The sequence below is a fragment of the Asterias rubens genome, chromosome 12 (genome assembly GCF_902459465.1).
Source record: "Asterias rubens chromosome 12, eAstRub1.3, whole genome shotgun sequence".
Classification (NCBI taxonomy): domain Eukaryota; kingdom Metazoa; phylum Echinodermata; class Asteroidea; order Forcipulatida; family Asteriidae; genus Asterias; species Asterias rubens.
The window spans coordinates 6,393,956-6,420,738 of NC_047073.1; the positions used below are offsets into that span (position 1 = coordinate 6,393,956).

Consider the following 26,783-nt stretch of genomic DNA (forward strand, 5'->3'; position numbering starts at 1 on the left):
CTTTATATTTTTGTTGTAAGATGTGAAATTAACAGCATAATAAAGGAAGACAGAGCTCATGTTATAACTGAACCTTTAGAGTTGTATTTGTTTTAATGTATGGAGAGTCTGTAAACCTCTAAAATTTAACACTCTGTTGTATTCTGGTTAAAGCCATTGGACCCTTTCGGTTCAGAAAAAAAAAAAAAAGTTCACAGATTTACAAATAACTTACAGGGTTTACAGAAGGCAATGGTGAAAGACTTCTCTTGAAATATTATTCCATGAAATGCTTTACTTTTTGAGAAAACACAATATAAATTCTCGTTAACGAGAATTACGGATTTATTTTAAACACATGCCATGACACGGCGAAACGCGCGGAAACAAGGGTGGGTTTTTATGTTGTTTTCTCCCGACTCCGATGACCGATTGAGCCTAAATTTTCACAGGTTTGTTATTTGATATAGAAGTTGTGGTACACAAAGTGTGGGCCTTGGACAACACTGTTTACCGAAAGGGTCCAATGGCTTTAAAGGGGAACGGTCGCACATTTTTTTCAGGATTTCTTTTGTTTAGTACAACTATACACAGCCCTTGTGCTAACCTAACCCGTTTTTAATAGAGGTGTTTGGGGTCTTCTTCGATGGCATTGGGCCCTATGACCAACTTCACACAGTGGCTTTGCTGAGACTGTTGGTCCATTGATGTATGTTTGCTAAGCGCCAGCTGCTAAGCGCAAGTCAGAATAAGACCACTCTGTCAAGCATCCCAAGTTAGTTTGGCTGGATTTTTCGATTATTTTCTTTTTTTTGCTTTAATAGCAAGTTCATGTGTTTCAAATGGAGGAATTAAACATGTCCTTAAAACCAATGAAATTAGCATCTTTATTGTGAAAATTATATATGAAACTTTACGTAATATTGATGTGGTTGTCGTTTTGCGTTTTGAAACAAAACAATTAACTGGATAAACAAAAATTACAGGATGCGTTTGACCCCATTCATTTTGAAAGGGGGGTGGCAGGGTTCATGAAAATTACTATAATTGCTTTTGTTAGTTTCCCAAAAGAAGAAATTACAATGTACAATGCTTGCACAAGTTTTAAGAGCATACACGACTCGGGGGGGGGGGGTCATTGACTTATTTCACTTGACTAGAACGAGTAGACAAGGATAGAAGTTAAGTTTTAGAGGAAAACCCATGAGAATTAATACCCACACAGTCCGCAGGCATGCAAATTTTCAGTTGATTTCCTTCAGTTATGGTTTTCTTTTCAAAACAGTGCAAAAGAAAAAGTTATAAATTATTGGAAGCATCTCATCAATATTGTGCATTACTCAGTCGGCAGAGGGCGCTTGTTGAAACGTCCTTGTTTTTTTGCAGAATCCTCCGCTCTGCTGCCTGCTGCCTGACCTTGTATTGTATGGCTTTTACTTTTGTGTTGCGAGTTGTTGAATGTAGATGCAAAGTTGGCATCGGTAGCTTCGAACCAGGAACAAACCTCTAGTATTTAGATCAATGCGGACCTTGTACTGAACGTCGTACGAACCAAGGCTGCAAATAGAGACGAATTTGTAAGTATTTTGTGCGTGTAAGACTACAAAGTACAATTACAAATAAATCATAAATGGCGGAAAAAAAATTCCGTATCCTGCCACCACTTTTTCGTTCGTTACCTAAACTTTGACTGAGATATTCCTTTTTGTAAAACTGAGTTGAAAAGACGTGGTGGCAGGATTGAGGTCATGAGGATATAGGAAGATTGCCGAATGGTAAAAATAAAGAAATAAAGTATGATACATCCATTAAAAATCAACTGGCAAGCACACCTCGCTGAACCACAATTCCAGACCAGAAGACATGGATCTCGCTTCTATTCTACATCCCGCACTACAGCAATCAGGTCTATGTATCATCATTCTTTCCTCGCACAATTAGGGACTGGAACTGCTTGAAGACAGACCCTGCACTCTCACCCTCTCTAGATGCATTCAAGAATGCACTGAGGGTCTCACCTAGTTAGTAATCTTGCTGGCCAGTTTTTACTTGCACCATGTATCCTCCTCTTACCAGTTTTCACGGTATTATGTCTTTTTCTTTGAATTGGGAAACAAATAATGATGCCATATATCAACCGATGCCCTAATTATCTTAATTTGTTAATATGAAGTATGCAAACATATATTAAAACTTGATGGACATTGAAATGTTCACACCACACACCGATCTTCGATGACTTCAACTGGCCCCAATTGTTTTGAGTTTTTCCTGTTTTCACGGCAAACGAGAAAGTATGGTTTCCCGGTGAAGCCCTACATGGAAGAAACATCTGCAGTGACTACAAGTGTTCTTTGAGACTCTGTGTATGACTCTATAGCCAGCAGTTGTCTTCATTTTATTCAAAATATTTTTTTATTAAATTTTAAAAATTACCATGGTAACTTGCAAAAAATAAAAAAATAAAAAAGATCATAAAAAGTGTGAATAATTACTGGCTTTCAAATCTGATTTTTATTTCTTTTTTTCTTTATTTCTTTTCTTAATATTTATAATAAAGCGTATAAATAAACAGTGATAATTGAATCAACAAGCTGATGTTTAAATTTTAATCTTCAAATTTTCTGAAGCAGCACTTTAAAGGAAGAAGAAAAAGAATTAAAAGGTTTCGGTACTTTTTGGACACAAAAACACACAAGTTTGTAGCCCACCTTGTTGAGCTGTTTAATGGCTCTGCTTTTAACATCGGTCTCATCACTGGCAACAGTGATGAGATCGATGTTAAAAGCGGAGCCATTAACAGCTCAACAAGGTGGGCTAACACATCCACAGACTTACTTTTTAAACTAACTTGAGTTGAACACACAGTTAAACTGTTTAACGTTATAAAATGTATACTCTTTACTTAAGAACTATGAGGTTTGTTCCGCTATCGTCTCCCGTTAAATGTACAGGAGACGACAGCGGAACGAACCTCATAATTCTAGGAGTTGGTTTAAAGCCATTTGACGCTTTGGGAACAGAAAAAAAATAACAGTTCACAGATTTACTAATAACTTACAGGGTTTACAGAAGGTAAAATGGTGAAAGACTTCTCTTGAAATATTATTCCATGAAATGCTTTACTTTTTGAGAAAACTTTAAAACAATTATCAATTCTCGATATCGAGAATTACGGATTTATTTTAAACACAGGTCATGACACGGTGAAACAAGCGTGGGTTTTGCCGTTGTTTTCTACTGACTCCGATGACCGATTGAGCCAAAATTTTCACAGGTTTCCTATTTTATATATCCTCCTCTTACCAGTTTTCACGGTACTATGCCTTTTTCTTTGAATTGGGAAAAAAATAATGATGCCATATATCAACCGATGCCCTAATTATCTTCATTTGTTTATATTAAGTATGCAAACATATTAAAACTTGATGGACATTGAAGTGTTCACACCACACACCGATCTTTGATGACTTCAACTGGCCCCATTTGTTTTGAGTTTTTCCTGTTTTCATGGCAAACAAGAAAGTATGGTTTCCCGGTGAAGCCATACATGGAAGAAACATCTGCAGTGACTACAAGTGTTCTTTGAGACTCTGTGTATGACTCTATAGCCAGCAGTTGTCTTCATTTTATTCAAAATATTTTTTTATTAAATTTTAAAAGTTACCATGGTTAAAATAAAATAAATAAAAAAATAATAAAAAGTGTGAATAATTACTGGCTTTAAAATCTGATTTTTATTTTAATTTTTTTTTCCTTAAAGGCAGTGAACACTATTGGTAATTACTCAAAATAATTATTAGCATAAAACCTTTCTTGGTGACAAGTATAAATGGGGAGAGGTGTGTGGTATAAAACATTGTGAGAAACAGCTCCCTCTGAAGTGCCATAGTTTTGGAGAAAGAAGTAATTTTCAAAAAATTTGATTTCGAGACCTCAAGTTTAGAACTTGAGGTCTCGAAATCAACCATCTAAACGCACACAACTTCGTGTGACAAGGGTGTTTTCTTCTTTCATTATTATCTCGCAACTTTGATGACCGATTGAGCACAAATTTTCACAGGTTTGTTATTTTATGCATATGTTGAGATACACCAACTGTGAAGGCTGGTCTTTGACAATTACCAATAGTGTCCACTGCCTTTAATATGTATAATAAAGCGTAAAAATAAACACTGATAATTGAACCAACAAGCTGATGTTTAAATTTTAATATTAATAATAACATTGATATGAGGGTTAAAAAATAAAAATCTCCAAAAATATTAGAATTTATATAAGGCACATGGCGTCTTTAAGCCTCTGTATCTTTTTTTCCAGAATGCTCAGCAAAATATTCCGTCACATGATTTGATCATCATGAATTGTGAATTGAAATAGTGTTTGATGAAACTTTTTCAGTGGGCAAATATTTGTTTATGGCCTCAACATTATGACATACTTTTTTACCTTGAATGCCTAAAATACCAAACTTTTTGCATTTACAAGTGCAAATATCCAGTGGAGCCTTACGTGTTTCTAAGTTTTGGTCAAGGGAGAGGAGACTCTTTGCTTGGCAAATACAACCACACAATTTTTATCTAGGGACTGTTTACATTGCGCACAGAGAGGTAAAAGATTTGCCACGATTTTAGGGACACCTCGAAAACAGGACCTCCTACGATATAAATTGTGAAACACAAAGTGTGGGCCTTTGGACAATACTGTTTACCGAAAGAGTCCAATGGCTTTAAGAATGGTCATAATGATAGAACTAGAAAGCTTCCTCAATTTAAAATGTTACTTGCTGAGTTGCTAAAGTTTATGAGAAATTAGCAAAACTGTTTTAAGATTTTCATTTAGCATGTAGAGTGGATAGTTCAAATTTAACTACAAATAAGGCTTCAACTTAAATTAACTTCAACAGGTTAAATTATAATATGCAGTCCATGTGCGACTTCCAGCTAAGCCGACGCGCTGAGTTTCATTGCAACAAGAACCGTTTGTCTTTAGAGAATTCACTTTAAAAAATGCGAGTGTTCAGTAGTGCGTCATTACTAAAACCGTTCTTTTTGTTGGGAAATATTTGAACCTAGGCTTTAAAATTAAGGAGGATTATCTTGAGATTTTTTTTTTAAATGAAGAGTTTTGTAAAACTGCATGTGAATTTTAAAGAAAAACCTTTGCAAAGTTTCAATGGCACCGGGGGAGAATGGAGGCAAACGCCTCCGTTCTGTGAAGTATCAGGCCCATGCCAACGCATAAGGTCTATTGGAAATTTTATGTGCGCATGCATTGATTGATGACGAGTTTTTGATTGTGCTTTATATATTCCACAGATTTTGAAGGCTTATCACCAGTCCATCATGATGTACTGTCAGCATTTCATGTCCATATTACTGTCCGTCTTCATTCTCTCTGTTTGTTGTCATTGTAAAGGTAACTTGCCTTTTTCTTCTTGTCAGACCCTTTAAAGTTTAATATTGTACACTGAGTTTTTCGTATGATACTACTCAAAAGCAATTTTGAGATATATTCTGGACACAAAACTACAAATTTGTCTGTATACATGTACACCCATAAAACCATAAACCAAACAGTTCACATCTATCACGTCCGCCATACCTAAAAAAGGCTAATAGATTTACGCAGCACACACATTTACAAGCTTGTATCCGCCTGCAACTGTGTACCTGTTAGGCCCCTTGCCAAAACCTCCAAGCCGTTCCATTCCGCGTGCATTCTGCGGGAGTCCGCGGATTTTTGTAACAAAAGAACTTGTAGCAACCGGGCATGTCCACGGCCACGACGGCTCATTTACATGTCAATAAACATGAATATTCCGGGGGCTCCGCGGAGCGACCGGTCCGCCATTGTAAGGTCCAGCTTATGAGCTGACCGGCGGAACCGCGGAGGAACGTAGGTGGATGTGTAACTAAAATCCATTTCCTCCAATGTGTGATTTTTAAGACTTGGTTGGGCCTACATAACCAAAACATGAATTTGAAAAATGGTTGTCTTTATTCCCGGCTTCGACTGACAAAAGTTCCAGGCTACGTGCAAACTCCGTTCCAAGTGGGTCAGAGTATCCAGGGGACAATTTTAACTGTTCGTTCTTACTTTCCAAGCGGAAAACATTAGTTTCTTATTTATAAAATCCCAAGTCACCGTCACCAATAAACAAATATACACAATGTTTTCATTGGTCGATTTTGCCCTACTGCCAGAGCAGCATATTGTATTAAACATCATGGAAGAAAACGTTTAGTAGTCGCGGCGGCGGTGATTTCTTATTAATTTAGCATCGTTTTTCTTGCGGGAAAATTGATTAAATGTGAATGGTTTCAAGTTAAAAATCGATATTTTTGTATCAAGCATAAATGTTGCAAATTATGCTTCGCAAATTGGATAGCAACATTTGCGATGCATAGCAAATCATCAAAATTGCATCACAAATTGCGATGTGATACAGGCGAAATTGTTCCCTGATTATCACATGCGCTGGATGGTGTAATTGTCTTGTCGGTGCGGCCTGTCCACTTCCAGGAGGATGGTATTCGTGAGTAGAAAATGTATTGTTCTGGAAGAGCACGGCCGGTCCGCGTCCAAGCTGCTGATATTCATGACCTGAAAATACAACTTGTTTATTCATGAGACTTATTGTTATACTAACAATAGCGCCCGGCAAGGATAGCTCATTTACTTTGCCGCGCTTCAACGCACATGGCCGTTCTTCCGCGGACTGTCCGAGGTCCTTAGCAACGGCGGTATTTTCTGTCCAGTCCGCAGACTGTCAGAGGAGGAACGCCCGGGAGGTTTTTACAAGGCGCCTTATGTCCCTCTTTTGTTTAAACTGTAACTTTGTTTGCAACAGCTACCATTGGGTTTGTACACGTTTTCCAATTGTGGATGGACTCTAATGTCCTCTTTTGTTATATAGTTCCCCAGTTTGAATGTGTATACGTCTCTAGTACACGCATACACATTTAATTTTTCCCACAGTTAAGCCACCACCATACACAAATGTGTTGCAAATTTGAGAGTTCCATCACTAGGCACAGGTCAAAGTTTCCTTTTAGATGGAAAACTTGCAAAGCCTGCATTTATAACAAGCAAATGTCATAAATGGTATTGACTCTTCAGCAAACAGACTTTTCTTAACTTAAAGTTTTGCCAAGAATATATAGATTGGTAAATGGTGGGGTGTTGTTGTTTTTGTTCAGCGTTTCACGCTTTAGCTCGTATCAAGACAAAGACATCAAGTCAAGATCAAGCTGTGGCCGTTACTGCATTGATCAAGAGACTCATACCAAATCGAGCCAATGAATTCAAGATTCTAGTCAACCCATCCTTAGGACCACCAAACCTTGATACATTTCAGGTAAGAATAAGCAACCTTTTCCCCCTTTCCTCCCCCCCCCTCCCCTCAATACTCCACAAGGCTAACCATAACCCACAAACATGTAAAGGCACTGGACACTATTGGTAATTACTCCAAATAATTATTAACTTAAAAACTAGTTGGTAACAAGCAATGGAGAGCAGTTGTTAGTATAAAACATTGTTAAAAATGACTCCCTTTTAAGTAACAAAGCTTTTGAAAAAGAAGTAACTTTTCACATAAATATTCGAGTTACAGCTGAGGTTTTAAATAAGCCTTTTTGAGGTATGACGGACGTGATAGGAGTGTACTGTTTGGTTTAGATGTATAAACACAAATTTACACAAAACTTATAGTGTTGTAGCATTTTGTCCACCAAAAAGGCTTATTCAAGGCATCTGAGAGCACACAACTTGTGTGACAAGAGCGTTTTTACTTCCATTATTCTCTCGCAAGTTCGACGATCAATTGAGTTCAATTTCTTTTACAGGTTTGTTATTTTATGCAAAATGTTGAGTTACACCAAGTGAGAAGACCTGTCTTTGACAATAAACAAAGTTGTCCATTGTCTTAAGTTGCATTTTGATTGGGCGTTAAAAAGGAACGGATCATGCATTCTTGAAAGCAGACTATAGTTTTGATAACTTTCTGAACTTAAGACTACTTGATGCTGTTACAATAAACATTTAGCTCCTTGAAATTGATTCAAATAAAGGTGCAGTGGTCTTCCTTTTTACCGACGTTGCGTTTGTGCACAAGTGCACTCTGGTTTTTATGTATAACTCTACACGATCTGCCCATTCTGTCGTTTTGCTTTTAGATTGTGACACAAGAGGGCTTCGTCAACATCACCGGTACCACAGGCATTGCAGCGGCATGGGGGTTTTATCACTACTTGAAGAATTACTGTGGATGCCACATCTCCTGGGCAGGGGATCAAGTAAAGGTGCCATCACCGCTACCTAAAGTCCAACCAGCAGTGAAGATAACCAGTCCAAACAGGTTTACATTCTTTCATTTGTCACTTTGTCACTACTTGGACAATAGACCTTTATTCAAATACCCATTGCTCAATTATAGTATAAAGTATCTTGCTCAAGGACACAAGTGTCAAGACCAGGACCCGCACCCACACTTTGATGACTTAACCAATAGAACTTAAGTTTGATACCGCTCGGCCATGACACCCTTCTTTTAATGAATGTACGCTCTTATTGCATAGGTTCCGGTACTACCAGAATGTCTGTACGGTCAGCTACTCCTTCGCCTTCTGGAATTGGACTCGTTGGGAGCATGAGATAGACTGGATGGCAATGAATGGAATCAACCTACCTCTTGCCTTCACTGCCCAGGAGGCGATCTGGCAGAAGGTCTATCTTAAGATGGGATTCACCCAGGAAGAACTGGACACACACTTTGGCGGACCTGCTTTCCTTGCATGGTAAAATATTTTCTTCAGGGATGTGAAAAACAAAATATGTATACATATATATATTTTTTTCAAGATCAATTTCTAAAAGAAATGATGATATAACCATATAATTATGCCTCAGATTGCGGATTAGCCCTTTTAAAGCCAAAGATAAATGTTAATAATTGGGCTTCGATTTCAGGCTCGCATGCTTTCTAGCTTTGCACTCAAAGTTTTTTTTTTCTCATCAGCCTATTACCTCCCTGTTTCTGACTCTCTCTCTTTCTCTCTTTTCATGTGTTTCTACTTCACTGCTTATGCTACATTGAGTTACCTGTTCATGTTTGTTGTGTTGTCATTTAGCCTTCAAGAAAGACTCTGCTAGGGTCTAAATGTCAGGCCATTAATTTTTTTTTTACTTTAAATATTTAAAGTAGAGGAAGTTAAACAATGAAGAAGAATCCCAGTAAATCATTCATGGGAGTCGGGGTTGTAGACCTTACTACTGACTCTGTGTAGATGTCCGTCTTGTCCCTTTGTACAAGAGCAAGAGGGGCCAGACTATTTTTTTCCGTTCAGCCTCACTTTGGTTACATTGACATAAACATTGAGCTATCCATGTTGATCCTTCAGGGCACGCATGGGGAACATGAAAGGCTGGGGCGGTCCCCTGACTCCCTCGTGGCATGCCAATCAGCTCCAGCTTCAACATCAGATCTTGACGAGGATGAGGGAACTTGGAATGACACCTGTCTTGCCGGCTTTTGGTGGACACGTTCCTGATGCTATAACAAGGTTTGTATGTTAGTCCGTTTTACCACGTTCACCCAGCATTCTGTTCTGAATAAGACGTTTGTGTTGCTTATGATCGGCATCGACCCAGCTACGCTTATTTTGAAGTTCAAAAGAAGTGTTGAGAGAGAAAGTAGCTTCCCGACCTAGGAGATCCAGCTCCAACCAAACCAGGCCCATGGAGATCCTGCCATGTTTAGCCCACATTTGGCACACAATTGGCCCACTGTCGGCCCCTGTTCCATTGTAGTAGAAGCAGCGTCTATGGGTTTTAGCTATATTCCTTCATAATTGTGTTTTCAGTGCAAACGGGTCCCAAATAGCCTTCACAAAACATGTGACGTTAAAACTGTAATTATTTTGGTATTAGTAACAAGAATGGAAATAAGAATGATTAAGAAAACAAACTTATTGGTGTGACAAAATCAAAGTTTTTTCCATTGTACATTTGTGGAATGGTCCCTACTTATAATCTTCTTGCTACATGTTTCTAATGCAGGCTATTCCCCAATGCCAAAGTAACCACCATGACCAAGTGGGGGCATTTTGTTAGCGAGGATCCAAAGTACTGTTGGTAAGTTCTCAATTATTTATAAAAGGCCTGGACGACTAGTGAAAATTGATACCTCAAATAGTAGGGACTTTGACATTAGTTGTGACATTTTTATTTCCCAAGACAAATTGCGTCGTGTTTGCTGCAGGTGCAATATAGTACAGTTTACGCTGAAAGGATGGAAGGATTGTGTCACTGATTGATGTCTTATTATGTTTGTTCGTAAGTAAATAATGTTGTCATGAATATTCGTGAGGGACACAATTGGTTCATCAAACAGGTAGTTGCGACTATTTTTATAGTAGTCGTGGGGGCACGATTAACTGAGTAGTTGAAAAAAAGTAGTCATGACTCGACTAATGAATCAAAAGCTACGACTACGACACTAGTCACACAGGTAGCCCAGGCTTAGTTAAGATGCTTGTCTTGAGCAGAATCCATGTTTGATTTGACTGTAGATTATTGCTCTGACAGCCATTTACTCTCCATGATGTGTCTGGGCTGGAAATTTAACAAAACAACTGGCCAGTGAGTTATACAGGGCTCTGGACACTATTGATAACTACTCAAATAAGACTAAGAGCTGTTGTTCGTATAAAACCTTGTGAGAAACGGCTCACTCTGAAGTTACTAAGAGATAATTTCTCACTAAAAGACTTTAGTACTGAGGCCTTTTATTAAAGTACACAAATATGTGCAACAAGAGTGTTTTTCTTTCTTTTTTCTATTACAACTTCAATGACCAGTTGAGTCCAAATTTCCACAGATTTGTTATTTTATGCATATGTTGGGATACACCAAGTGAGAATTGTCATGTGACTTTAAAGCATTGAGCCAGTAATCTCAAAACCTAATAATTTGGAATACCATTCTGTATTTATTTGTGTGGTAAATAGTCAGTATATTATTGGGAAGTTAATATTTTGTATGTGTTTTTTCCTGAAAGTGTAAAATTTCTAGACCCCTCAGAGCCTTTGTACCAGCAGATTGGGAGAGCATTCATTAAAGAGGTGAGTTGCCATGGAAACATTTGTTCATACTGACTCGGAAATAACAGATACTACATTGTACAAAAGCAAATAATTAATCAATGCACCCAAATCACAGTACATTAGTCAATATGTAGGAAAAAGTCAAGCAATCAACGTTACTTTTGTTCTATTCCCTATTTGACAGACAAAACAGACGCACACGTATACACAAGCTGACAGCTGAGACAAAAAAACATAACTGAATAAAACGAACAGCATTAGATTATGATGCCATTCAGATATGTATCTAACAAGTAATGTTTAAGTTTTCTTGAAAATGTACTGATTGTAGCAAGTTGCTTTAAATTTATGGGAAGACTATTTCAATAAACTCCTTCGTTGCACAACACTATTTTTATGAATGGAAGTTCTGTTGTAGTTGACATACAAATCTGCCATAAGAATGTATCAATTACATGTAGGAAATGAAAAATGAACTAGTATAGATCAAGGCATTGAATTATCAGGAGGGATGTGAAAATTTAATTGTTTTGTTAAACTAGAATTCTATCTTGCAACCATTCACTTATCCTGTTGGCGACTTGGGTAATTTGACATCCAGCCAGCTGTAGTTATATAACTATTTATTTTGAGCTTTTAGTTTGTGTTGTCTCTCTTTCTAGTTGTCTTGGTTGTTCTCTGAATTTTTAAAATTGTTAATGTATACTTTTATTGCTACTTCATAGATTTGGTAACAATGCTCTTTGACATAATGTGTAGTTAGATTTTTAATTATTTTCATGATATTGTTTTACTCATATCTAAAAAAACTACAGCACCTCAGCAAGTAATATTTTCAGGGAAGCTTTCTACTATCATTATCTTTTAACTGTGTAAGTTTAATGTAAATCTGTGGACATTGTGTTTTTTGTCCTACAAAAAGTACATAGACCCTTTAGTCCAACGGTTTTCATAAGGTTGCCAATAAAACCATAAAACTTCTATTCTTCTATTCTATACAAGGGGTGAGTTAGGGTCATCCAAATCAGAATGAATGGACAAATTTCAGGGTTGTAATGTTCTTCCCTTGTTGTGTCTTTAAGATGATATCAGAATACAATGGTACTGATCATGTCTACAACACTGACCTGTTTAATGAGATGGCTCCCTTATCAGAGTGAGTAATGAGTAATGGGTAGTGAGCAGTGAGTAATGAGTAGTGAGCAGTGAGTAATGAGTAGTGAGCAGTGAGTAATGAGTAGTGAGGAACAATTTAGGATTTTAAAAACAAAAGTTTTTTTTTTGTGACTTGTTTAACTCATTTCTCAAAAACTGCAGCACCTCAGCAAGTAGTATTTTAAGAGAAGCTTTCCACCATATTTATCTACCATCTTTATCAATGCGTGTAAGTTTATTGTAAATCTGTGGACATTGTGTTTTATGTGCTACAAAAAGTACCCAAATCCTTGAATAAGCAGCACAAAAAGATGTTTGATTTAGTTTAGTTTCCTTTCTTGTTTCTTCCATCCAGTGATCTGCAGTATTTAGCGAATTCCAGTAGAAACGTGTACAAGACGATAACATCAGCAGACCCCAGTGGGATTTGGTTGATGCAGAGCTGGTTGTTTAACAACGCAAGTTATTGGTACAAAGAACGCATCAAGGCTTTCTTACTAGGTGTACCACTGGCAAGTTATTTCTTGTTGTCCTCATTAGTATTGTTGTCACATTTCATCTTGTAAAGTTTACAAAATACCAATTTGTGACATCAGTCTACAATTATTTTTCGTTTTCATGTCGTTCCATTGTGTGATCAGCACTGTCCCTCAATAATTTCTCTGAGTCCTGTGAATAAATATTGCCCAAGCTTACTATTACTTGGGTAGGATTGGAACACACAACCCCTGCAATCCGTTATCGTTAGATGTTGATGTCTTGCTGTAACAGTGCAGGGGGCTACTGTCTGCCTATGTTTGAAGTCAATTTGCATGTGAAGATGTAGTGTACAAACAATATTTATCAGTTATTAAAAAGCACGGCAGTTCTTTTCAGAACTAAGAAGTGTGCTGAATTCCAAAAATCTACTCTGCGGTAGTAGAATATAAAGCAAGACAGTTCTCCAAAGAACACAATCTACCTGGCAAGTAGATGAACGCATGGTGTTACCGCAAATCAAATTATTATAGCATTTATCATGTGATGACGCCCGGGGAAGGGGTCAAAACACCATGTTTAAGGAAGTTGTTTCTATTTGCAGGGTCACATGATAGTATTGGATTTAGCGGCAGACACTGGGCCTGCTTATGACAGAACCAATTCCTTCTATGGTCAGCCTTTTATCTGGTGTATGCTTCACAACTTTGGTGGTAACCATGGATTGTATGGTAGACTGGACTTTGTCAATAAGGTACGACGTAACATTTCTGTCATTCATCACTATATCGTTTGTTATCGGCCCAGTACTTTTCCTACGTTTTTGTTGTTTTTATTTAAATCCAGCTGTGATCTGTATGGATTTTGTAATGATGGTTTTTCTATCAACAATGTGTATCTTTGGTTATGTTAATTAAGTCACAATAATGTATTGTGCTGGCTAATTGTTTGGTGTTTTTATTGTTTATGATTCTTGCTTATTACCAATTTTGTGTTAAACCTCTAAGATACTTTTAAAGAAATTTTATATTTTGAACCAGTGCAATTCAACCTATAGGTTGCCATACTGTACATTTATTTTATGTTTCTTTTTAATGAAATAAACCAATAATTAGGCCTAAAAAACGTAAATATAATAAACCTGTATACCTAATTGAAGTGCCTCTAGCCAATGGGCTAGCTCGGTGGTCTATGTAAGCATCTGCTCTAGCAATGCAAAGGTCATAGGTTTGAATCCCACCCAAGTGAATTACCTGCTCGGGGAAAGTACAGAGTATACAGGGCTTAATACACATTAGATGTAATAGTAAAAACAGCCCTTTTAGAAGCAGCTTGAAGAAATTGGGCACAGCCTTTCATACCTTTCATCTAAATACTAGAGCTGCTTAAGCACAAAAATTAACTTGACACAAACACATTACAATTGACAGAATAAGGTTGCCAGCCAAAATGCCCTTCCAATGTATATGTGTACATTACCATCTATGACTGGTATCCTGTTTATTTTTGCTGAGCAGTTAACAATGATATTTGTTAAAGCAGAGAAGTCAACTTGTAACACCTCTCAGTCAGTAGATGTATAGCCTTCACATTTACAGTTTTATGTTCTGTTTCTGATTGCAGGCTGTGTTTACAAGCAGATTATTCCCTGGTTCCACCATGATGGGTACCGGTCTCACTCCAGAAGGCATAAATCAAAATGATGTCATGTTCGCATTCATGAACGACCTTGCATGGCGCAATGCTCCTGTAAATATCACAGCATGGTGAGCATAGAATGATAGTGATTAGCTAGGAAACAATTGCATGCCTAATGAAAGATAACTTTCGATTTTAGATTTGGTTTTGAGCATTTATGGGGTTTGATAGTGGATGGGGTGCAAGTGTGGGCTATATATAGAAAGGTTTGCGGTAACACCATGTAATGACTATCTCTAATGAGTTGGGGTGGTTCTGAGAAGAACCGTTGGTTTCAACTCTTGAAAAGTGGTGAAACCAACAGTTCTTTTCAGAACCACCCCAACTCATTAGAGATAGTCATTACATGGTGTTACCGCAAGCCTTTCTATATCGTATTTCCACCATGCAAAGTGTGGGCTAGTAAGACATAACTTGTGGTTTGTCATAGCCTAGCGGTTAAGAGCGCCAGACTCAAGCGGTGGTGTTTCTGATCAGAGTCATGACACCTGTGTCTTAAGGTAAGCACTTGACCATGATGCTTTGTCCTTGGGATGGGGCGTAAAGCTGTTGGTCCTGTGTGTTGTGAACGCACGTAAAAATACCCCGTGCACTTATCATGAAGAGAAGGGGTTCGCCCCAGGGTTCCTGGTTTGATTGGCAACATATTGCACCACAGCACCTTGTAAAACTTGACATGATGCTATGTAAAATGAGTAGGTCTTATAATTCCACTGTAGTCCCACATACCTTGCAGGAACAAAACTGAATAGTGAAGCGTCTTGAAATTCACTGAGAGATGGATATGAGCACTATATAAGAAGCCACTATTATTAAAATAATGAGAAGAGTAGATGACCTTACCTTTCAATCCAAACCAGATCTTTTCAGAGCCATAAACAAGTACAAACAAATACATATCCATTTATAGAAAAAAAGAGGGGAAAGGGATTCAGGGAAAGATACAGAAAAAAGCGAGCCACTTTTATTAATATTGATATTATTATGTATTAAAAAAAAACATTTATTTGTGCACTTATTTGCCATTGTTTGACCCCTGAGATGATGGCCAAATGCAAGTTGTCTATTTACTATGTTTGACTTTCATATTTGATTGTATTTCTCAGGATTGATTCTTACGCAGTCAGACGCTATGGATCATTTTCCATTCATACACAAGCTGCATGGAGGATTCTTAAAGACACGATCTACAACTTAGTTGAGGGGATCACAAATCACAACCACAATGCCCTAGTTTTGAGGCCCTCATTAACCAGTCAGCCAGCCGTGAGTCATTCATAATTGTTTTAGTCTTTAAAGGCACTGGACACTATTGGTAATTGCTCAAAATAATGGTTAGCATAAAAAAATACTTGGTATTTTGAGCAATGGAGAGCTGTTGATAGTAAAACACATTTTGAGAAACTGCTCCCTCTGATGAAACGTCGTTTTCGAAATAGAAGTCATTTCTCACTAAAATATTTGAATTTGATTTCAAGACCTCAGAAAATTAGATTTTGAGGTCTCGAATTCAAGCATCTGAAATCACACAAACTTGTGTGACAAGGGTGTTTTTTCTTCCATTTTTATCTCGCAACTTCGACAACCAATTGAGTCCAAATTTTCACAGGTTTGTTACATGTAGAGATCCACCAAGTGAGATGACTGGTCTCTGACAATTGCCAAAGGTGTCCAGTGTTTTTAATTGTGTCAAAGACCAGTGTTCTCACTTAGTGTATCCTAATAAATGCAAACAATAACAAACCTGTGAAAATTTGGACTCAATTGGTAGACAAATTGCAAGAGAATAGTGGAAAAAACACCCTTTTCGCATGAGTTGTATGCTTTCAGATGCCTTGAATTTGAGACCCAAGCTGAGGTCTCTAATTTTATTTAATATTTTATTGAGAAATGGTACAGGGTACCAGTTATCAACTGTAGTGCTCATAATGTATTCAACTTCTTAGGGAATCAACTTTTCTTATTTATTTATAAAGTGTTTTCTTCGCCAAGTGAATTACACTGTACACATTTTTTTTCCCATGCACTTTTTGAATTGGTTTGCATTAAATGTAGATCTTCTTGCATTCATCTTTTTATGGAATAGTTTGCCACCTAATATTTGTAAATTACACTCACTAAGTTTATTCAAATCTCAGATCAAAACATTCCATTTCAAGAAAGCAGTTAGTGATGTATGATGTGCTTGTAAAATATCATTAGTTAAAGCCAGTGGATACTATTGGTAACTGTCAAAGACTAGCCTTCACAGTTGGTGTATCTCAACAGATGCATAAAATAACAAACATGTAACAATTTGAGCTCAATCGGTCATCGAACTTGCGAGATAATAATGAAAGAAAAAAAAACACCCTTGTCACACGAAGTTGTGTGCTTTCAGATGCTTGATTTCAAGACCTCAAGTTCTAAACTTGAGGTCTCGAAATCAAATTCGTGGAAAATAGCTTCTTTCTCAAAAACTATGGCACTTCAGAGGGAGCCATTTCTCACAATTTTCCATACCATCAACCTTTCCCCATTACTCGTCACCAAGAAATTTTTTATGCTAATAATTATTTTGAGTATTTACCAATAGTGTCCACTGCCTTTAAATTTTTCTTGGATTTATATAATTACCCTTTTGACCGTTTACTGCATGTAAATTTTGATGTTGTAATTTCTAATGTACTTATTATTCTTGTGTAATTTTTTCTTTGAATTTTTATGTAATAACCCCTCGAACAGACTAGTCCTGGTGAGAGTGCAATATAAGTTTAATAAATTATTATTATTGTTGTAGGTATGGTATGATTGGACAGAAATTGCTCAGGCTTGGCTGCTTATGATTAATGCATCAGCGGAACTGGGTAGCAGTGACCTCTTCAGGTACTGATTATAGTAGGCCTGCAATGCTAATTGTGAGGAGTCAGGGCTATATACCGTATTGAATAACCTCTTTGTTGCTATAGAAGTAGCCATCTTGTAGGCCTCAATGAAGCATGCAACACGCAGCGTTCCGGGTTTTACTTATATGACACCAGCACTTACACGCACACGCGCACTAATGCCATGTTGTAGGGCAGATATATTATTAGTGACGGCTAATTCAATACAGTCTATTTTTGTCAGGAAAATTTTTTTAAATGTCCAAAGCATGCCTGATACTTGGCTGAAGCAGTAAAGCATGCCTGATACTTGGCTGAAGCAGTAAAGCATGCCTGATACTTGGCTGAAGCAGTAAAGCATGCCTGATACTTGGCTGAAGCAGTAAAGCATGCCTGATACTTGGCTGAAGCAGTAAAGCATGCCTGATACTTGGCTGAAGCAGTAAAGCATGCCTGATACTTGGCTGAAGCAGTAAAGCATGCCTGATACTTGGCTGAAGCAGTAAAGCATGCCTGATACTTGGTTGAAGCAGTAAAGCATGCCTGATACTTGGTTGAAGCAGTAAAGCATGCCTGATACTTGGCTGAAGCAGTAAAGATGATTGCCAAAGCATGCCTGATACTTGGTGCCTCCTAAGATTTTTCTGGTAGAAGTTTACATGTACGTTATAGAGATGCCTTTACATATGGAAAACAGGAGTTACTCGATATGAGAAGGGACCAGGGCAAGGTCATAAATTGTTGTTATTTATTTAGCAGAAACATATTGTTTACAAAAATGTGTTTGCAAATTCAAAATCTTCAGGGAACTAGCCACAAGAGGTGTACATTACATGGTATATTGGCTGGTAACTATTTGTGCAAAGCAAGTAAATTGTTGTGTTTGAGAGTTTTATGAAATTGGCTGATGTTGAATAGCTGCTGAACACCAACATTTGGAGAGAAATTTACAGAGGTTTGCTTAGCAGATAAAGGTCACCAGTATGCTCACCGTTTAACCTTGCATATAGCTGACTCCCTTCCTAACTTTGCCTTGCAAATAAATTTGTTTTAAGCGATATTTTTAGCTGAACAGTTTACGGAATGAGGCTTTTTCTTTCGCCTCAGGTATGACCTGGTGGACGTTGGACGTCAAGTGCTTCAGGACCTCTCCAATGTCTACTATCAAAGATTCCTGGCAGCTTATACTGCACGAAACATATCATATGCGAGGTAAGGGGGTGAGGGCCATGTTTTTTAGTCGAAGGATCTGACTTGAGGAGGGACAAGAGGAAGTGAGTGGGTCGATTTGGTCAACCGGGCCTCGATCTTTCCTTTTTCAAATTTGTACAAATTCATATTTCATCTATTTATTGTATTTATTATTTTGCTATTTTTCCCCATTTCATCTTGTCTGGTTGATGTTTCTGCTTACATTTGACAATTAGTGGCCTTGGTTTTAATACGATGGTTCTAGATATATCATTTGTGTCTTGCTTTTACTTGCCATCTTTTGTTTAAATTTTCACTACAATTTTTGTGTAATGTATAGTATGTGAGTTTTTACTTGTATTATCCTTCAACCCACCACATTATCTATAACATAATTGTTTAATTCAGCCCAAGCCTACATGCTAACACTGATGACACTACAGAAGCCATGAAGATTCACTACTTATATATTTTTCTTCAGCTGCGCCACGCATCTGGAACTCTCTACCACTTAATCTTAGATCATGTCTTTGTGCCACAAAATTCAAATCTCTTCTCAAAACTTGTCTTATGTCAAAGGTTTTCAAGGACTAATTTTGTTGTGTCTGTTTTTCTTTTGTTTTGTTTTTGGTTTTTACTGCACCTTGAACACCCAGCATGGTGGATATGTTTCACATTACAGGTCTTTATTTTTTATTCGAGTTATCTCTTTCCTCACAATCAGTGCCAATCTGAACAAGTTCCTTGATGTACTGTTGGACATGGATACTCTCCTGGGAACCGATTCTCACTGGCTGCTAGGTAACTGGCTGGAGTCGGCCAAGGCACTGGGTACAACAGTTAAGGTTCGTTTATTTGCCAAGTAGGTTTAATTCTACGATCCCTTGAAAATGATTCAATGGCTGTTATCGTTGATTTGTGCATTTTCCTTTTTTCGTTTTTTTAACTGGTTTCATGTTAAATATTTTTTTTTTGTGGATCTAAGGGTAACTTTTTCAGGATCTTTATATTTTACATGGTTTTTTACTGTTGTGATTGATTGCTTATATATATCTTATACTTTTACCTTTATTGTTTAAGGATCACATTATGTGGATCTTAATTTGGACCTATTCATGATTTATTATTTTTCGTGGTTTAATGTTTTAGTATATCTGTTTGTAAAGCACCTGGGAGCATTTTTTTTAAATGGATTTGGCGATATATAAATGTGTTTTATTGTTTTAATTTTGTATTAGTATTATTGGTAAACATACTCAACTAGGAAAGTTTCAACTCTTGCTAGTACCCATTTTCACACTACTCTATTCCCAAAGGTTAATAACGGCCTGTCTTTTCACACTATAAAATTGCTTTACCCCGGGTCTTCCCCTGGTCTTCCTTGCGTCTTTTCCCGGTCTTCCCCTGGTCTTCCCCTGGTCTGCCCCGGCAGGGCCAAAGCCAAAAGTATCGTTTGTGTGACAGGACGGAATTTAATAATAGAACCATTAAAACACAAATTAATTTATGGTGTGTAAACAAGGAACCAACTGACCCAAGCAAGCTCCCAAAAAAATTGAATAGTATTTAGTTTGTTGCCATAGTAACACAAATTTATTCGCGCGACAGGACGGATCGATAGAAACATGTGTTTGAAACATTCAATTATCTTTTAAATTTTTTATCAAATTTAATGCAACTAAATTCATTGTTTTATTTTATAATCAAGTATACCCTCACATACTCTAACATACAGAAAAAGAATAATTTTTGCATGTTTCTTTCTTTCAATTACTGGAGGATTAATTATGATATACATGCGACAGGACGGAAATGTGACGGGAAGGAATTTTGTTAGAAATTAATCCATTTTAAGCCAGTGTATAAATAACCATATAAAAACAAAACATACAATGGGAAACTGGCTAAACAATTCTGTCCTGTCTGCCCCCGGTCTTCCCCTGATCTGCCCCCGGTCTTCCCCTGATCTGCCCCCACTCTTCCCCTGATCTGCCCCCGTCTTCCCTTGGTCTGCCCCCGGTCTTCCCCCTGGTCTGCAACCGGTCTTCCCCTGATCTGCCCCCAGTCTTCCCCTGATCTGCCCCTGATCTGCCCCCGTCTTCCCCTGGTCTGCCCCTGGTCTTCCCCCTGGTCTGCAACCGGTCTTCCCCTGATCTGCCCCCAGTCTTCCCCTGATCTGCCCCCGGTCTTCCCCTGATCTGCCCCCGTCTTCCCCTGATCTGCCCCCGTCTTCCCCTGATCTGCCCCCGGTCTTCCCCTGGTCTGCAACCGGTCTTCCCCTGGTCTTCCCCGGTCTGCCACCAAATGGGCTTACCCCGGGGAATAGCCACCCCCTTGCTTCGGAGTAGGGGTGAGTGGTAAAACCATGAAGTATTCGTGTGGTCAAACGAATCACGAGCCTCCCCAGGGCTGTCCATGGGGATAAGAGTTACAGTGTGAAAAGGGCCACTATTCCCCTACTCAAACTTAACGATCATCCCCAAGATTCTACTAGTTTTTTAAGGCTAGAGATCATTTTTATATGCTGCACCGTTTCTTTGGAATAGTCTTCCTGTGCATATTTGCCAGGCTAGTTCTTTACAATGTTTAGAATCTCCGTTAAAAAAATCATTTGTTTGAAGCTGCTTATTTATGATCTGCTTATTTGTCATTGTGTCTTTCTCTCATTGTTTATTTGTTTGTTCTTCATGTGTATAGAGGCTTTTTGCGTTAGGTGCTTTACAAATGTCTTTATTGTTATTATTGTTATTTTATTATATTACATACTAATAGCCAGGCCTATTTATTTCCAGAATTTGACTAGAATTTCAGAATTGTTATCACAGATCAATGTGTTTAAAGATACATATTTGTCATTTGTAAAACTTGGCTATGTACTGTTCCCAAACACCTTTTCCATCCTTAAGTGGTAATGTAGTAAGTTTGAAAATCCTGTAAGAATACAAAAGTTTTATGAAATATAGCCTTGAGAATTTGATGTAAGTTAAAAGTTTCAAGTCTCCATATTTGTTTAGGATTAATTTGGTTCATCTATTTTTCACAATTTGGTGTATATATTTGTGCTAATGGTTCGATTGTTAAGCACTATGATCATACTCCTTGAAATAGCACTATACTGGAGCACTGTTTAGTAGTATTTATTATTCTATTTATTCCTTTCAGGAGCAGAAATGGTTGCAGTATAATGCACGGTGCCAGATTACCATATGGGGTCCCCACGCTGAGATTAATGATTATGCAAATAAACAGTGGGCTGGCCTCGTGAAATCGTGAGTATTCACCCCATTAACTGCATATCACTCATATTTTGCTTGTAGACATCTGCATTTAAAGGGACACGTTGACTTGGATCAGGTGAGTTGGTCTATGAGAAGCGTTTGAAACTGTGTTATAAAATGCATGCCTCGAAATTGCATGGTTTTTGAACTAACACGGTTGGCCATTTTGTTGGTCAAGTTTTTGACTCCATAAAATGGCCGACCGGGTAAGTTCGCAAAATAAAAGGAAAACCACACAAAATCATTATATTCTATTTTTAAAACATCTTTCTAACCATATTGATTTTATAACAAACAGTTGCAAACGATTTTCATGGACCATCTAGACCAATCCAAGGCAACGTGTCCCTTTAACATCTGTTTTTTTTTTTTTTTTTTTTTTTTTTTTGTGGATCATAGGGTAACTTTTTCAGGATCTTTAGGGGAAACTCTCTAATCCTGTTGGAAAGTCATTGTGTCATATGCATATGCATCTGCTGTCCGCCCAAAGCTTTTGGTTCTTCATGCTGTGTTTATTTTTACCCAAAATCTTTAATGTTATTATTCAAAAGCAATTAAATGCCATAAACAATCATTGGGAGATGACCTTGAGTCAATTTAACACAGCCCTGTTCCAGCTCGGCCTTGAGTTCCACATCTCATTTATTTTCCGGCTTTATGCAAGAGAATTGTTGTTTTATCTTTCAGGTATTATCATCGAAGATGGAGCTACTTTGCTTTTGAGTTTGAGATGTTTATGAAGGAAGGCTGGCATTGGAACCAGGCTAACTTCAATGAGATGTGCTTCCAATCTATTGAGAGTCCATGGTCGTTTGATACAACGGAGTACACCACAACCCCACAAGGTTAGTTTTAAAGGGTCTAGGTACTTTTGTAGGACACAAAACACAATGTCCACAGATTTACACTAATCTCACACAGTTAAAAGATAATGATGGTTGAAATCTTCCCTCAAAATATCACTTGCCGGGGTGATGTAGAGGTGATGAAGTCACAAAAGTAATTTTTGTCTTATGAGACGAAAATTATTTCAGCATGTAAAACATCTCTTCGTACCATTGTTTTACTCATTTCTCAAAAACTACAGCACATCAGCAAGTAATATTTTAATGTAAGCTTTCTACTATCATTATCTTCAAATGATGTAAGTTTAATGTAAATCTGTGTACATAATGTTTTGTGTTACAAAAAGTACCCAAATCCTTTAAGATTTATTGATCAAACTTCCCTGAAATAAAACAAAAACAAATTACCATCATTCAATCAATCAAGCGCAGAAATTATTGGGACATTTACTGGCAGGGAAATTCACAGAAGTAAATTTTTTCTTTCTTTACAAATTCAATTCATTTCAATTCAATAAGACGTTTATTCCATACTCATGGTAGAAATTGTACAGTATGAGAAATGATCAGTATATGGAAAGGTAACAAAATCAAAAGCAAATACAAAATAAATATAATGTTAGAGCAAAATTTTCGTTAGTTCAAGGCCTTCAAGATGTATTTTTCTCATCCTATTTTCAGGAGACACAATTGTTGTGTCTGAGATGTTGTATGAGAAGTACAAAGGAGAAATGCAATGAGGAGATAACAGACTGGTGATAACCTAACACTGAATTAATGAAAGTCCAGTCAAACCATTCAATAATGCAATAGTCTTTCTTATAAATTGTATCAATATAAACCACAAGGGAAACTGACTGGGTAAATTTTGAAATGATTTTTGGGGTTGAGGGACCTCCGGATTTTGGGGAACTCCGGATTAACGTGCCGGCACGTTAATCCGGAGTTCGTTGGTTCGAATCCCATTCTAGTCAATTCTTTGTTCAACCCCAAAAATCTTGTAAATTGTGTTACATGAAGAGAATACAGCGCTGAATTTGGTACTCATATACAATTTGGTACTTAGATACAAATTCCCTGTTTTGGTGGTTTTTATTTATACTTTTTCTATGCAATGGGTGTTTTTCTTTCACTATTGACCAATTGCACAGAAAGTTTGGTAGGGTTGTAAATATGCTTATAATATTGGAATTTACCACGAGGTTACTAGTCTTTGACAATTTATCAAAACTATAACCTGCCTTTAACAGAATTCTGCAAAGCAAATAACCAGGAAACCGTGAGACATGGTAATTTTGCCCATTATTGACCTTCTTCTGCTTAGGCAAATTTGGTTTGTGTTTATTTTCTTTCTGAGTTTGTGTTTTATATGCAGCTCTATAAAATTTGGGCCCTTTATGGTTAGGTAGTTAAGAAAGTGCACCTCACTGAATGGTATATCATCCACCTTAACTGATTGTCATCTTGTCAATCTCGTATCTCTGTCAAAACCCAGATTTCTCTGTTGAAATTTTGTTGAATGCACCACTTCTGTATCCCTGGAAACGAAATCCATGATGTTCACAATTCATTATAAAGGGAGAAATGAATGGCCAGGGTAGCACATCATTATTGTTGAGGAAATTTATACTGCTGTGTGGCCTTCCCTTGTAGTATCTCATACTTATCCCCATCTACATTTTGTACTTGCAATAGTCATGTTACTTTTGCCATTTTGTATCTGTTTTTCACTGTCGAGCGGTACCCCTTTTGCTTTCTAAGACAATTGTATAATAATTAAAATAACTTACTTCTGTGTCCAAATTTATTTTTTATCATTCCTAAATATGGCAGATTAAACATTGTCCGACTTTTATAAAATAATGCAGTCTGCTATGGAACAAAATACATCAAATAACAGATTACCTTTTTTTAATCGTAGCAAAATCCGCGGCTAAAATCTAGAATTTGAACCGCCTGTCCCACTCAGGCCAGTGGTTAGTATTGTCATGGAGGAATAAATTCCTCCATGGTATTGTGGTAAGACCAATCATGCAAGGAAATGAAGTGGATATATATTTTGTTAACTTCCCACGTGCCCCGAACGATTTTATCATTGTGCCTTTAAATATGTTTCAGTTTGACTATAAATGGGATCAACCTTTTGCATTAATATCAGAATCTGACTCGGAACCCTAGATTGTTGTTTGATTGTTGGTTTGTTTTTGTTGGGGATGTTTAGATGATCTTTGAACAGGGGGACTTGGCAAAGCTCTCTCATAAACATAAGTTCAAATTAACGTTAAATTAACTTTAAGAAAGTTGTATTTCTATGGAATTTTAATGCATGAATAGCGCCATTATTATTCATTATAAACTACGTTCTAGTATTAAAATACTTGTCTGTCGATTATTTTCTGTTAGTATAATATTTTCCAGTAAAAACTGGCTCTAGAAACTGAACTCTGCATTGTGTGTTCACTTGAACCATGCTTGAACTGGATCATCGTTTTGTTATTTCTGAAACTCTGGGCTATTGTGGTTGTGTTTTTTTTTTTGTGTTTTTTTTAATAAAACAATAATCCATAACCAATCCGCATGATGTACTGTGTGTATCATTTGTTGTTACTTTACCTAAGTGTTAGGTTAGGGAACGTACATGTAGTTAAAGACCGACACCGATAATCTGGTCATTAACTTTGTCTATGTATTTATGTGGGGGGTAAATAACTATGTATTTGCTCGGAAGTATGAACATGTTAACACAAATTAACTTGAGGACATGCATCTGTTGCCAACCAAATGACCTTTATTATGTATATAAATGCAAAATGTTTGACCCTGTGGAACAGAGTTCTAGCTACTCCTCCAGTAAAACCCTGCTAGGGTTGAACGTTAGCCAAACTTTAGTTTATGCAAACAATTTAATTATAACAGCCCTAACGTTTAAGAAAACTGAGACTTCGAATGCTCAAAGCAGAACTTGCCGACTTGTATACATGTAGATGGATCTTTCAGCTGATGGATCTTTCTCCTCTCTATCTGCTCTTATCTTAGACAATCTAGGTCTACACTTGGTTTCATCTGTCCTTTTTGCTGTTTCAACAATCAATTATACACTTTTGAAATCAGTGTTTCCCATGATCTTCGCTAGATTGTCGCCATGCTGTGAAATAGAGTTCACGGAATAGATCAACAACCATGATCCTCATTCTGCGATTACCGGTAGGCCTACCTTGAATAAAGGGATTTCTTTACCCGAGGAACTCGCCTGACCACGATGACGAGATAATCGGCACATGGATGACCGTCATTCACTTTAAACTCACCTTCTTTATCACCACGATTGTAAAAGCCAGGCGTGTGTGACTTCTTGATCTTTTCTCTAAACCCAGTTGATCAAAAACACTTTTAAAGCAGTCATCAGGGAGATAGAAGTGGTCCATAATTAGTTTTATAATTCTGGTGATTCGCAGATTCAAGGAACTTCAACATCGTCAATTCACCCCAGTAAACAAAATCTATGAATCCATATGAACTTAAGTTGAACTTCAACCTGTTTAAATACACTTTCCAAAATTAAATCCTCAAAGTAGGGCCAGAACATATCACTTTTCAAGGAAGTCCAACTGATCTTGCTCATCAATCAAACCACTTCAATTGTTCAAGTGGTTGGCATCTTCCCTGAATACAAACAACTTCTGTCAAGTCGACTGTGAACACAGATATTTTTAAGTGCTGAATTCCATCGACACAAACATTCCAATTGTTTGTGCCACTTATGTGGTGTCTCTACCTTTATTCATTAGATTTGCATTATGTTCCCTCCGACTTCATACACAACCGATCATAAAAGATCTCGGAACTTACCCCCATATCAACGATTGCAGGAAAAACTCCATAGACACATAATTACGTTTATCTTCATCTTCATCGATTTATTCAGCAAAATATCTTTCGATACATCTCACTAGCTTGACATTTACAAAATGTAATATTCTTAAAACTAAATCAGAACATAAGACAATTATAATGTTTGAATGGACAAAATCGGGTGTGATGGCAACCAAACATCACTTATAAATGTCACCTAGGAACAACTTTCAAATAACATATTGTCTAGAACAAGGCTACTTGATGTAAACTGTACTATTTGAATTATGATATTATTGCCTGTTTTAGATATGTTACTGGGGAAACAAAATAAAC

At 37.2% G+C, this 26,783-nt stretch overlaps 1 protein-coding gene across 2 annotated transcripts; it reads left to right on the forward strand.

The window, feature by feature from the left end:
- Positions 1-1,392: 1,392 nt before the first annotated feature.
- On the forward strand, positions 1,393-23,872 carry LOC117297626 (alpha-N-acetylglucosaminidase-like). Of its 2 annotated transcripts, XR_004519905.1 has the most exons (20): positions 1,393-1,556; positions 5,298-5,397; positions 7,182-7,339; positions 8,160-8,341; positions 8,562-8,780; positions 9,384-9,545; positions 10,042-10,116; positions 11,042-11,105; positions 12,170-12,243; positions 12,598-12,754; positions 13,324-13,473; positions 14,343-14,485; positions 15,524-15,683; positions 17,197-17,282; positions 18,389-18,493; positions 19,197-19,317; positions 21,635-21,741; positions 22,438-22,595; positions 23,277-23,401; positions 23,439-23,872. XR_004519905.1 is itself a non-coding variant. In XM_033780753.1 (19 exons), the coding sequence occupies exons 2-19, from the start codon at positions 5,325-5,327 to the stop codon at positions 23,333-23,335; spliced, it is 2,253 nt and encodes a 750-aa protein (XP_033636644.1). In that variant the 5' UTR covers positions 1,393-1,556; positions 5,298-5,324; the 3' UTR covers positions 23,336-23,872. The 2 variants fall into 2 exon arrangements, 1 of the variants encoding a protein (XP_033636644.1); XM_033780753.1 differs by having other exon boundaries at positions 23,277-23,872.
- The last annotated feature ends 2,911 nt before the right edge of the window (positions 23,873-26,783 follow it).